This window comes from Furipterus horrens, unplaced genomic scaffold, assembly GCF_987537825.1.
Source record: "Furipterus horrens unplaced genomic scaffold, mFurHor1.1.pri manual_scaffold_7, whole genome shotgun sequence".
Lineage (NCBI taxonomy): Eukaryota > Metazoa > Chordata > Mammalia > Chiroptera > Furipteridae > Furipterus > Furipterus horrens.
In genome coordinates, this window is record NW_028327177.1 from 80,523,535 (window position 1) to 80,537,731 (window position 14,197).

Consider the following 14,197-nt stretch of genomic DNA (forward strand, 5'->3'; position numbering starts at 1 on the left):
AGATCACAGGATTTAGATGCAAATAAGGATGTCTTGCAAAGGTTCAGCTTACACAGCAGATGAGTACCAGCCAGACCTCTGCTCTGCTGTGTGCCAGTTATTTGCTCCCAGAACCACATTGTAGTGAAGAGGCAAGTTTCTTCATATAAAGTTTTCACATCAGTAGAACCCAAGCCCCTGGTTGGACTTTCCTTCCGAAATATTGTAAGTTGCTTTAATCATATAAATAAAAAGAGATGGTCTTCCTCTGTAGTGGGATGTGTGTATGAGGTGTGTGAACTTGTGTATGACAATGTGTGAATACATAAGAAAGGAACTCTTCATTCTTGCAGCAATTCTGTAGACCTGTTCCTCACTGGCAAACTTAAGCAGCTGCACTGAAATGTCAGATGGATTTGCACAGCTGACTCAAGCTGCTGAAAAGAGAGCAGCATTGCAGCTCCATAAACTGACCATATCCAGCCAAGCCCTGCTTAATATAGACACGGAGTGATCTCAGCCGCAGCCACTCCTTGCTGTTCAGCCAGCACCACTGGAGTTCTTGGGGGAAATCTTTCAAAGGAGCATTGGTCTGGGACACTTGTTAACTGGCGAAACTTCCTGAGAGGTTTTTTAAAATCATCTTTAATTTTCTCCTTTTTCAGTAAGAGAAAAAAAGTACAGAAAAAAATCATGTCGGAGCACAGCAGGAATTCAGATCAAGAACAACTCTTTGATGAAGAGATTGATGAAGATAAAATCTTGGCCAACTTGTCCCCAGAAGAGCTGTTAGAACTGCAATCAGAAATGGAAGTCATGGCTCCTGACCCCAGGCTTCCCGTGGGAATGATTCAGAAAGATCAAACCAACATGCCACCAACAGGAAACTTCGACCATAAGTCTCTTGTTGATTATATGTATTGGCAAAAGGCATCCAGACGCATGCTGGAAGATGAACGCATTCCTGTCACCTTTGTGCCATCCCAGGTAACCAGGGATTTGTGTACAACAGAGAAATGGCGCCTGGGCTGGCAGGTGTCCATGTGGCAACTGCCATTTCTCAAGATTTCATGCTTTGAGTTGTTTTGTTGACACTTAACGATTAAATTATAACATTTAATATTAGAAATTTCTGAAACACTTATATGATATAGCTGTGAGGGTAATGTAGATAATTTCTTGTAAATGCCTCTTTTTAAAAAAATTGTTATTAGGTATGCTGTGTAGGAAAGTCTGTAGTCTATAGACATGAAATTTAATGAATTAACTCATAACACAGAAAGAGTTCTTAATTCTTTTTATTTATTTATTTATTATTTATTTTTCTTGGCTTACAGACTCTTTTAAGAAGCTAATGAAAGTTCTGTACCCTTTGTTTCTGGCACATACACACATACACAGTATTTCACATACAATTTTAAGGTGTCACAGTCCTCCTGAAGTCCATCCATATACCCTACAATTGATTCAAGTCAAATGGCTGAAAATATCCAATAATCCTATAGTGCATTGGATATCAGTGATTAAATTAGAGAATAATAGCTATTGAGCTGTTTTAAAGATAGTTCTTTCTTAAATGTTCTTATTTGAAAAGTAGAATTGAGGTTAAATCTATGAACTTGTTGGATTTTAGCATGTTTTCTAATATAGTAATATTAGAAAAAAGACAGAGATTCCCCCAAGTAAAATCTCTCCTAGTTATACCTGCTGATATAGATAGATCTTGTCACATTACTGTCACGCTGGCTGCAATTGGAAAAAGTTATAAACTGGTTTCATGGGCAGAAGAGTTAAACATGTACTGAACTCGAGAAAATAAATTGTTGGCTTGATAAGATTGGGGTTTAAGGTACAATTTTCATAAATTTTACAATATGAGTAAAAGCCAATCTTATATGAACATTTTCAGAAGAAGAAAATTAAGGGTACTTTTCACGTTTTTTTTCTCTTGGTTATGTTAAACAACTTGATGGCTGGCTCCCCCTACTGGGGAAGATGACAATTGCTAAAGTGTTGTCAACTGTCAATCCTGATTGTTGTGTGCTATAAAATCAAGTTCTTGTCCAGATGAGCCTGTGACTCAGACTATTACACTACCTTTCCAGATGACACCTCTGAGATATATGTATTGTCCAGGAAAGTGTACAAACTTATAGGCAACAATCTAATAAATATTATTATTAAAGAGTGCCACTTTCCTTCCCAGACTAAACAATTGTTTCTAAATCTCTATATAATCCTGTCCCCCTTTGTAGCTAGCTCTGCCTCCTAGACACTTTCCTTCAAAAGGAACTGGACTACTGAACCTGTCCTTGTAGTACCCAGGACAGTTTTTACAGAGCTCAGGAGACAAAATCAAAGTCAAGGCTTTTGGTATATTCCAAAGTACCAAACTGCTCTCATTTTTCCCACAATATTTTATGTTTTTAGAGAAACTTGATGTATACAGTTTGCTAGATTAGCAAGCAGATGAGGATCATAAATTTATTTTGGTTATGGCCATAAGGAAAGTATTGTGTAACTCAGGGCTATTGAATACAAAGATGACTATTCAGCTATACACAAAACAAAGACTTCAGTGTATTGATAGATAACTCCATAAAGTTTTCAAACAAATAATCGTTAGCTGTTTCTGGAATTGTACAGCATTTAAAAAACAATACAGAGTCTGAATACAAAAGGTACTATGTTTCATTTTAATATATAGGATGAGGTAAACATAGCCCAAAACTGTGTATTTATGTATGTGTCTCTATGAACAATTCTCTTTATTTTGGTTATATTTGCTTACAAAATTACTATGTGTTTTAAACTTTGTTTAAAAAGCTCAAGCACTCTAGCAGTGTATACTGTAACAAGTGACTATTCCCCCAAATGCTTCCTCTCCTCAGTTATCTTAATGGTTACCTATCTCCCTAAGAGATAACTACTAATTTGGTAAACAACACAACAAACTTTTTCCTATACATTTATAAACTTCTATATGTTGTATTGTGTTTATGTGTAGATGTACATACATATATACATGATAGAATACTATACAGTTTAGTTGCTTACATTTTTCTCAGTAATAAATCTTTTTATTATCTCCAGCATATATTGCTCTACTTCATAATTCTTCACTGTTTCTTTTAGGAAAAAACTGAAGAGCAGCATAAAGAAATGGACAAAGGTAATAAAAAGGTATCCCAGTATTTAAAAGAAAAGCTCAATAATGAAACCACTACAAATAAAAGAGAATCAAAGAGCAGCAACAATGTTCAAGAAACAGATAATGAAGATAATAGTGAAGATGAAGATGATGAGGAGGATGAAGATGAAGAGGATGAAGAAGATGAGGAGGAGGAAGATGAAGAGGATGAAGAAGATGAGGAGGAGGAAGATGAAAGTAAAGAAGAGAAGGAGGAGGAAGATGAAGGTGATGAAGATGAAGACAATGAAGAAGATGAGAGTGAAGGGAATGGTGAAAAAACAAAAGGAGAAGAGAAAGGCAAAGGAAAGGAGCCAATTAGAAATGGTGAGACCTGCCAGCAGGCAGCAGACAAAGCGTTTGAAGGACAAAAAGACAGATCAGAGACCCAAGAGAAAAGTGAGAAAAAAATATCAAAATTGGGTCCTAAAAAGTTAGCTCTAGACACCAGTTTTCTGAAGGTAAGTGCAAGACCTTCGGGAAATCAAACTGACCTAGATGGCAGCTTGAAGCGAGTTAGACAAAATGATCCTGACATGAAGGAACTCAACCTGAACAACATTGAAAACATCCCCAAAGAAATGTTGCTGGACTTTGTCGATGCAATGAAGAAAAACAAACATATCAAGACCTTCAGTTTAGCAAATGTGGGGGCAGACGAGAATGTGGCCTTTGCATTGGCTAACATGCTACGTGAAAATAGGAGCATTACTACACTCAACATAGAGTCCAATTTCATCACAGGTAAAGGAATTGTGGCCATTATGAGGTGTCTCCAATTCAATGAGACACTGACCGAATTGCGGTTTCACAACCAAAGGCACATGCTGGGCCACCATGCTGAAATGGAAATATCCAGGCTTTTGAAGGCAAACAACACTCTCCTAAAGATGGGCTACCATTTTGAGCTTCCAGGTCCCCGAATGGTGGTGACCAATCTGCTCACCAGGAATCAGGATAGACAAAGGCAGAAAAGACAAGAAGAACAAAAACAGCAACAACTCAAAGAGCAAAGAAGGTTAATAGCCATGTTGGAGAATGGGCTGGGGCTACCACCTGGGATGTGGGAGATGCTGGGAGGACCAATGCCAGATTCCAGAGTGCAGGAGTTTCTACAACCTCCTCCTCATCCTCCCAACACCCCAGCAGTCCCCTTCAGTCAACGAAATGAAGTGATGAAAAAGCCATTGCAGTCCCCTCCTTGCAGGATGGACCCTGACTCCTTCCGGGGGATAAAGCTGAATAGGACCCAGCGCAAATCTCGGATGCTAGAAGCCAGAGAAGCACCTGAGAAAACCAACCTCAAAGATGTGATCAAAACACTGAAACCAGTGCCCAGAAATAGGCCACCCCCATTGGTAGAAATCACCCCCAGAGATCAGCTCTTGAATGACATTCGTCACAGCAACGTCGCCTATCTTAAACCTGTAAGTAGAAGGAGGGAGAAATGGTGAACATGCACCACAATAAATGTATCTCAACTCTATTTCTGTACATCTTAGCACCAGAACAGTCTCACTAATTTTGACTAACTGGATATCTAAATTACTGGTTATCCCCGAGGACATATACCTATGTAACTTCTGTAACAATATTAACATCTAACAGTTATTAAGCACTTACAATAGGCCAGAATTATGTTACAACCCCATAAGGTAGGTATTAGTATTCTCCTAATTTCACTGAAAAAAACCTGAGGCTTAAGAAGTTAAATCACTTATCCAGGAGACACAGAGCTGACAACCAAGTCTTGAGGAACCTACTGTAGGCATATGAATGAAGTCTAAGGAGGCCAGTCAATTGTAGGCATCTGAGTGCTTCCAAACTGCTTAAAAAGAGTTGGTTCATTTTTAGTAGATAAAGAGACATGACTGGCAATTGCATATATACTCTTCACTGTTTAGGCAGGCAGTCAAATGGTATACTTCAGGTTAGCATCGCCACAAATTAATGGAGCTTAAAACATTTTACTATTATTTCAGTTTTAATATTTACTGTGATTCACTATTACTGCTGTTGATATATGAAAATGTTCTATTCCTTGCAGCTTAAGTTATAGGAATAAATTTCTTCCATCATTACTATGATAGCATTTATGGAGACTGAATGGTGTGTTTCCAAGGGCACAGGTGGTTGATAATTAACTACTATTTTAAAATCTTGTGTGCAATTTACAAAGAGGTGACACTGATAAAATAGTTAATATATTATTTTATCATAGAGAATCACAAATTTTTCAAAATGTTTAAACAAAGGTCCATGTAAGCTTCTTTTTCTGCTTCAAAGAGCCATACATTGTAAAATAAGATAGCTGTTACATATATACACACACACATACATATGTAGGTCTCTTATTCTCATCTGCTAATAATGCAGAATTGACAACATTCCATTCTTCTAAATAAAAAATGACTTTCATTTAGAGAGACTCTGACTCTTGCTTGGGCAGGAGCCAGGATGAGAACATGGGAGGTCACATGAGGCCGGGTGAGAGTTCTTTGCCTGCCCTTGACTTTTCACATCTGCTCTCTCCTGGCAGTCAGATCTCAGTAAGAAGTGGGAAAGGGAGTCATTTCAAGAGAAACTATCGGTTCTGTAACCAGTCATCAGTAAAGCATATCCAAACTGCCTTGGTGGCTACACAGTCCAAAAATAACATTAGTCTGCAAAGAATGATGAGAACTCTTTTTTAAAATCTGTATTAAAGGTGGTATGTAGATTCAGATTAGAAGAGAGAATGAAATTCAAATGATCATCTGATCCAACTCCCTGCTTGCTATGGGAATGTTCTACTGAGCAAATCTGCTTCCCTGGAGTCTGTTCAGATCCCACCATTCACTTTCTCAGTATGCAACAAATATTTGCATGGTGCTCCCACATGCCAGGCACCCTCAGAGGGGTCAGGAATGCAGCAGTGAATAAGACAGGTACAGTCTCCACACCATGGAGCTTACAATTTAGATTTTATAACCTTCACAGTCAAAATACTCTGCCTTTTACTCCACTCAGAACACTTGTTTTAAGTCAAGATCCTAAAGCAAAAGATATTAAAATAAATTCACGATGATAATAGCAAAATGTACCAACCTATTAAGTACTACATTTTACCTTTTCAATCAATTCTAAAATGTTATCAATTTTAAATTTTGTTTTTTAATGTCCACTAAGAAAGAAAAGCATGCTTCAAAGTACACTCTCAACAGTCTTTGCATATTGGTCTCTGCCTTGGAATGTCTTTTATGTGTTCCATGGGACTGGCAATTTCGGCTGATTTCTGTGCCTGGCTTGGCCTGCGTGTACCTCAGCTGCACAGAATGTCACACAGCTTCATTTCTGTGGTCCTGTAAAGTGCTCTGTAAGGAAAAGGAAAATGCATTGTTCCATTGGTAAAAATTCACTTCACTAACGTCAATTTTCTCCCCACTGCTCCATTTTTGTGTCTTCCTACATACACAATAAATTTCTGCTTTAATGTTGAATCATAGTGTAATCTTTAAAAATCTTTTTATTTTGAAATCATTTTAGACTTATAGAAGTTCAAAAATAGTACAAAAATTCTTACATACCCATGACATTTTGCCACATTTGCTTTATCATTCTTTAAAAGGTTTTTAAATGGCAACATACCTGTGCATGGTTAATGCCAACAGGGAGTATAGCTCAATGGAGGTTCAAACAACAAGAAGAAAGGCTATGATGTGTCTGTGTCTGCACATGCAGCCAACTGACTGTTCTCAGGGCGGCTGAAGTGTCACAAAATGTGCGTCTTAGACTCAGTGAAATATGTAAATACCATCAGTGATGATGTCACAAAATTCCAGCAAAAAGGGATATTTTGGGCCAGTCAAATGAGACACAACTATGCTTATTTGGAGAAGGTAAAATTAAAAGTTTTGGGGTTCTCCCTTTTGCATTGGAGGACAGAGATGCCCTCCAAACCCCTGGATTTTCAAAGATGAGGTTAAAATTAAAATACAATTCTGAAATCTTGTGAGAGGTTTTTTTACTGATGTTCCTAACTAGACTATTAAATGCCAAAAGTACACTTACAAATAATTTATTCCTAGACAACTTAAAAAAGAAAAAGACTACTTTCCTCTCCTGGACTTGGAAATGTTACTTTTGTATTTTCTAGAGTATATGTCATTAACTAGTCCATTTATATTTTAAGACAGTTTTTTCATTTTAATGCTTATTCTCTCTCTACCACATGCTTCTGGCCCAAGATTCCTGAAATGAAGTTGCCAGCAGAGAATAAAGGAAAGTCTGTTATTTGCTTGGCTCACATGTTACCTCCTCCAAGAAGCTGCCCATTTAATTCAGTTTAAAAGAGATGTATTCTGTAGGCCAGGTATTGAAAACTGGCCAGATCTGAAAGCCTATTTTATTTGGCTTGAGTATTATTATCTAAAATAAAAAATATCACATTAAAAAACCTAGATATCTGGCACCACTTGAAACTTCAGATCTGGCTTGCATTTCACAGCACAGATCAGGGGATCTGTTCACTGGTTTCTCTGGTCTCTCAGTCCCCACCATGTCCTGCTGCCTAACACCTGGCCTGCTCCATTCATTTCCACGACTGCTCCCATAGAATTTTTAGATTTTGTTGCTCTTTTTGTTTATAGCTATGTTTTAAAAAGTCTTTGTCTTTACTAACAAATTGAATTTATGAGATAATGACTATGAGTTAATAACTTCAATCAATACAATCGATAACAGCCTAAAACAAAGACATTAGGCTTAAATGGGCTTATCCCTCAAAGCAAATGTATGATTTCCTTGCATTCAAAAATTCTGTAGTCCATTCACTGCCCACCATCTCAGATGAGTATTTACACTTTCACTGAGGCCAACTGCATATATGTCACACGCAAGCTTCTGTGCCAAACAGGGTAAGTTTTAACATTCATTCAGTTTCACTTTGGGCTTCCCATTGGTGCCTGTACGCTGCTAAATTTCCCCTTTGAAAAGACACCAATATAATAATGGCATGAACAGCTTTCCTTAGCCAAAAGAACCCATATCACCTGAACAGTCATTATGATTACAACATGTAATAGACTCTCAAGTTTTCATCTCCATCTCTGGTCATTTCTTCTATGTTTCATTTATAAGATCTACTTCCTCTTTAACTAGGTTCTCTAAATCCTCTCCTGCAATTTATCTTCTCTCTTTGTTTCAATTACTACATAATCTGGTACAATCCACAGATCTCCTTTTCACCTTAGATCTTTCAGGGTTTTCTAGCCCCTTCATTCATTCTGTCCCCAAACCAAGTTCTTTGTTGTTAGGCCTGGTCATTGTTTCTGGTTCCCATTTCCTCTGGTATCTCTGTTCTTTCATACATTCAGGTCTAAAGCCCCAGAGTTGTCTTTAACTCCTGTTTTCCTGCTCCTTTCTCTTGCCTCCAAAAAAGAAGCCAGAGAATACAAGCCCCAAAGCCTAAACTGCATCATTGCTTGGAAAATATTCTGCTCCTTATAAAGGGACTCTCCATAGGAGAAAGCAATATAGCATTTCAAACTCATCTCAAAAGAACATATACTCACCAGGAATTATAGAGACCATAAAATGCCTTTCTCTAATAACTAGAGGGAAAAAGAGTTTTTGATACAGGGTAGGGCCAAAGTAGGTTTACAGTTGTGAGTACTTGAAACAGAGTTTATTCTTATATTATTATTTCTTAATTATTATCTTATTTTTCATATGAACAACTGTAAATCTACTTTGGCCCCATCCTGTATATTGATTTTCTAATGTCTATGGGAGTGATTCTCAGATTTTAGCATGCATACAAACCACCTGGAAGGCTAATACAGATGACTGAGTTTACCCCTAGAGCTTCTGATTCAATAGGTCTTGGATGGAGCCTGAGAATTTGCATTTCTGACAAGTTTCTTAGTTCTGCTGCTTATTTGGTAACTATACTTTAACCAACACGGCTCTAGGACACCCTTGGCAATCCACATTCTTGATAGTTTCCCTGACAGGCCTTCTTTTCTTGCCTCCATACCACTCCCTGCTCAAATTTTATTTTATCTCTATCTGTTGAAATCTACCCAGCAGGCCTAGTTCAAATGTGATTTCTATCAACAACAAAAGAAACCACACAGAACATCAGGAGTGAGTTCTCTTCCTTCGTGTTCCCACTGCCCTCTATCTGTACCTCTCTCTCTCAGCATCTCCCTCGTTCTGCTTCAGGTAGAGAGAGCCCTTATGGACACAATGTAGGTCCCCTCAGGTCTTCCTCACCCCTATCCTGGATGCCCAATGAGGTGTTGACCCAGAGCAGGAACTCACCCAGGTGTGAGGAATTAAATATCCTCTGCTGAAATGGATCCTCCCACCCTACCCAACCAGTTCCATTCTCTACTAGTGTATGTGTGTGTTTATGTGTAATGTTATATGTGTGCATACTACACACTGTTAAGCAAATTACTTACCCTGTTTGAGCCTGTACACTCTACAAGGCTGTTGTAGGATGAAATGAGACCATGTTTTAAATATAAGTTTTACAAAATAAACAAATAAAATGGAAACAGATTCATGGTTGCAGGGAACGGACTGGCGGTTGACAGAGGGGGAGGGAGGTTGGCAGACTGGTTGGAAAAAGTGAAGTGATTAAGAAGTACATATGGGTAGTTAGAGAATAGTTTGGGGGATGTAAAGTACAGCATAGGGAATATAGTCAATAATATTATAATAATTATGTATGGGGCCAGGTGGGTACTTGAAATATTGGGGGACCACTTTGTAAAGTACATGATTTTCTAACCATTATTCTGTATATCTGAAACTAATGCAGCATAATGTTGAATGCTAACTGTAATTTAAATAAAATTTTTAAAGGAAAGAAAAAATAAATGTTAACAGTAATTACTAACTTGTATTATATTAAATCCTTAAAGTAGCTTTGTGAGTTAGATACTACTATTGCCATTTTACACCTGAGAAATTGATGCCCAACACCATACAAGTAGTAAGCACTAGTCCAAGGAGTTGAGCACAGGCAGCTCTAGCACCTGCCCTCTTGTTTTGATGCTATGCTTCACCAGATGCTCAAAGCCTTTGTATCAGTTCCTGTTATCAAATGCCCAATGAATAGTGGCTGTGGTTGTAATTGTTTTATTATAATTTTGGGGCTCTCTGTCTAGAATTTCTAATCCACCATGCATCTTTAGAGTCATGTAAATATTGTCATTTCTGCTATACAGCTCTTGAATTTCCAGGATTAATTTCCCCTCTTTTTTTTTTTAAATGCTTAAATCACAGGTGCAACTGCCAAAGGGACTGGAATAAGAAGAGGTAACAGAATAATGTAGACAGAAGAACAGGAATTGAAATAATGACTCTTGGATTAGAGCTTAGAGGCTGTATCAGCAGCATAGTTCTGGATCCAGGTGGAACTGGGAACAACACTAACGTCTTGTGGAGGAATTTTATAAAAAGCAGAATGCTTGGCCCATGAAAAAATAGTGGCTGAAAAAGAAAGGAAAGGAGATTAAATATTAATATTCAGGGGCAAGATTTTCTACTTCCAATCAGTTTGAATAACTTCAGTGAAATTTAATCATGTTTCCAGCACAGAAGTTAAAAGAACTTTTTTGTGAACATTTGCTTTACTATTGCCTTCTTCTGCTAAATAAAAATAAATACTATAGAAGTGTTAACTATTATAGTTCCACTTTTTCACCTTCCATCTTGTCTGCTGTAATTCACCACACAGTATCTTCAAGGAACAAGTCATATTTCACCTAGGGAAATGTGATGGGTAACTTGACCTCCAGGACCTACTGTTGCTTTGAAATGGAAGGAATGTAAATTAGCTTTTCTCTCAGACTCAGCTGAGATTTCCATTTTCCAACCCTGCCAGGCTTTCTCCCTAGGCCATTCCCCTGGTGTTTTGGGATATACTTCTGACAGAGGTATCTGTGAAGACCAGAATGTTTAAGACACAGGATGTGGAGAAACCAAAGTGTTTCCAGAACAAATAATGGAGAAAACAAACTCTGCATATATACAAATCTCCTCTGTTTCCCATACATACAGGAACAGTGGAAGACAGTATGCTACTTTTGTAGAAAAAAATTTCTATAAATAATGTAATTATTGAGAAGCTTTTGGTTTTAGCTATCTATATTTTGTTTGTTGTTTTTAAGTTTAGTCTGTGAATCTAATTTGACCTTGTTGCTCTCCTGAATCTTCTAAATGAAACTTGCCGTGTATGGGATTAAACTGAAATTTCTTATTCTGTCACACAAGGCCCTCCATGGCCTGGCCCCAATGTACTATCCATTCTTATTTGCCTTAAATCCTTCCTCAAGGACTTCCTGCGCCTTTGTTCTTACCAAACCGCCCCCCCACCCCCACTCCCCCACACACAGAGTAGTCCCCGGAGACCTCCCTCCCACTGTCCATGTATGAAAGTCCTGCCCTGTCTTTAAGGCCAGGTCAAGTCCCAATCCTCCACAAAAATCTTCCAGACAACCCCACTCCCAGTGTTCTTTCCTCCTTCCAAGTTTCTAGAACCCTTCTTAGTTGCCTGTTTTAGTCATTAGGTGCATAGAGTCTGAAATTTTCTATAGAAGTAGCATGCACCCTAGAAATCAGAAAAGCACAATTTGATGCCTTTTCTCACTTCCTCACTTGAGTAAATAATTGGCACCTGCCTTGTTTCTCCTTTTATATAACCATAGGTGCTAGACAATCAGCCAAACAGGTTAGGAAAATGGATCAAACTTAAAGCAATACATTATTTGGAAGTACCAGCCATGGTAAAGAAATATGGTGTTTCTATATTTTAAAGCTAATTTAGTGTACAAAAGTATACAAATTTAAATAGTTATAGTGATCAATCAACTAATTTTAGAATAGCCAACAGCTAATAGCTTTGTTTTATCCTGCTTTATTATTTCTATACAACATCCTTGCATATAAAGCAGAATAATTAAGAAAGGGCTGTAAGTAAATAAGTTTTTAAGTGTCTAGTTCATCCTATAACTAAACTCTGATAGGACCATGCACTCTCATCATGTTTAAAAACTTAATGCATATTAGTGGTTAAAGTTCTAGAAAACCTTCACACATTTGCTTATACAGCCACAATATTGACAAAGCCAGCAGTTTCAAAAAGTGCTAATAGTCCTGAAAGGGCACTTTAATCTTAGATATGCAGAAAGAGAAGATGACCCAAATTCATAGATTACTGCTTCAATATACAGGTTTTGTCAAGATGCAGGTGAAATTGTTCACTGTATGCATTTTCTATTCACTCATTCCCTTGTTAAAAATCTCTAAATTGAATATTTTAACTTGTTTTTAAAATGTAATAATTTCCCCCCAAATGTTTGCTTCTTGCCTGATTGAGAGGGGGTCTTGAGACATCAAATGGCAGTCACCGAGCTCTCACCCTGCCTGTTTAGATAGATGATGTGAAGTGAGTGTGGGGGCCCAAGGGCTCTACTGCCATTTAGAAATAAATACTCACCATGCATAGATCCAGCCTTATTGTGTTTGTAACATTTCAGTGATAGGAGACCCTGCATGAAGTGGACAACTGAGTCAATACTGTGAGGAGACAAAATAATGGGAACAGTAAAAAACTGAATATATCAAAAACCTAGGACATTTTTGGAAATTGTGTGTTCTCTAGCAACTTTATGTAAATTTTTAGATAAGCACTATTTTATGAGTTATAGAAAATGTTACAAAAATAGAAAAAATGTAATAGTTTATAGCATTTACATGCTACTTTCTGTTATGGAGCATTAGCGAGCAAAGAGGACACGAGGCAATTTAGAAGTAAATTTATGGCGTTTATTTACCTGGCCAGGGACGGGTCTTCCCACTTTCAGAAGCAGAAAATGGGAGAGCCGCGCCGCCTTACAGACTATAAGGTTTTTTAAAGGCAACAGAACTATTCCTATGTCCTTGACGTAACTAGATAACAACAAAAGAAAAAATTACACAGGCGTGAGAAACTACATATATACATACTTTCTAATTTAGAAGGAACTTCAGCTGATAAATACTTGGCCGGACACTATTCTCATGTCCTTGGGGTAGCCAGATAACAGCTAGAGTCAGCTAGCAAAAGGGGGGCTCAAGGTTGCTAGGATATGTGAGTAAAAAATAACTTGCCACTGAGGTAAAACGCAAAAGATGACAAAGAGTAAAAAATAACCTATTACACTTTCCAGAACTGACAATGACTATTACTAATTATAATGAGTACATTTTCAAAATTCAAGTTATCACTTTCCCCATGTTTCTTGTATTTAGTCAGCAGAAATCACTATGTAGAAAATAGAAGGAGCTAAAGTGTGTATAAACCTATATCAGGTTTAAAAAGGATCCCATTGGGACATCAAAATTGCAACTAAACTACAGAAAAACCATCATATAGAAATAAAGCTGAATGGAAGTCCTACAACTAAGGGGATAAAGAAGTCACATTGAGACTGGCAGGAGAGTCAGGGACACAGTTCAGGTTGGTGCTATACCCATGTGTAGTGGATGAAAATCAGGAGGGTTATCTTGATGTGGAGGTTGCCCTTGAGCAGTGAGGGGTCCCAGTCCCATGTTAGGACTGCCAGTCCAGAGTTCCAGTGCCAGGAAGAGAAGTCCCCATAACTTCTGATTGTGAAAACCTGTAGCAATTGTGGTTGAGTAAGATAGAGGTTTCTGGAGCCCCAGGGGTTTCACTTAAAGGTCTTGTACACAGGTACTTACTCAGACTCAGTTTCTCTGACCTCCAACTTTGGGACAACAGGGACATACAGGGAAGAACTGAATTGTCCAGCATCAGGGCGAAGGCTGGAGGGGCAGCTTTCTCCCAGAGAGACGTGCCCGCAGAGATCATTATTCCTTTGATGAGTCCTCCTCCCACAGAGCACAGAGGTGGGCACCATATGAGTCTCCATCAACCTGGCTAACACTGTTTGCCCTGTCCTGGCAATTTCCTGAGAACCCTCCCCACCCAACTTGTGGGCCCATCCAGACTCTTTCCAGTGTCTTTTCCATACA

The 14,197-nt window shown here is 38.1% G+C and overlaps 1 protein-coding gene across 1 annotated transcript; it reads left to right on the forward strand.

The window, feature by feature from the left end:
• The first annotated feature begins 462 nt into the window (after positions 1–462).
• On the forward strand, positions 463–11,199 carry LMOD3 (leiomodin 3). Its single transcript, XM_090282927.1, has 3 exons — positions 463–966; positions 3,115–4,596; positions 10,445–11,199. The coding sequence occupies exons 1-3, from the start codon at positions 673–675 to the stop codon at positions 10,469–10,471; spliced, it is 1,803 nt and encodes a 600-aa protein (XP_090139053.1). The 5' UTR covers positions 463–672; the 3' UTR covers positions 10,472–11,199.
• Positions 11,200–14,197: the final 2,998 nt, after the last annotated feature.

Coding starts and splice junctions, on each gene's coding strand:
- LMOD3 (XM_090282927.1), top strand. CDS start 673: ATGTCGGAGCACAGCAGGAATTCAGATCAAGAACAACTCTTTGATGAA. Junction 967..3,114: donor TCACCTTTGTGCCATCCCAG/GTAACCAGGGAT, acceptor TGTTTCTTTTAG/GAAAAAACTGAAGAGCAGCA. Junction 4,597..10,444: donor ACGTCGCCTATCTTAAACCT/GTAAGTAGAAGG, acceptor CTTAAATCACAG/GTGCAACTGCCAAAGGGACT.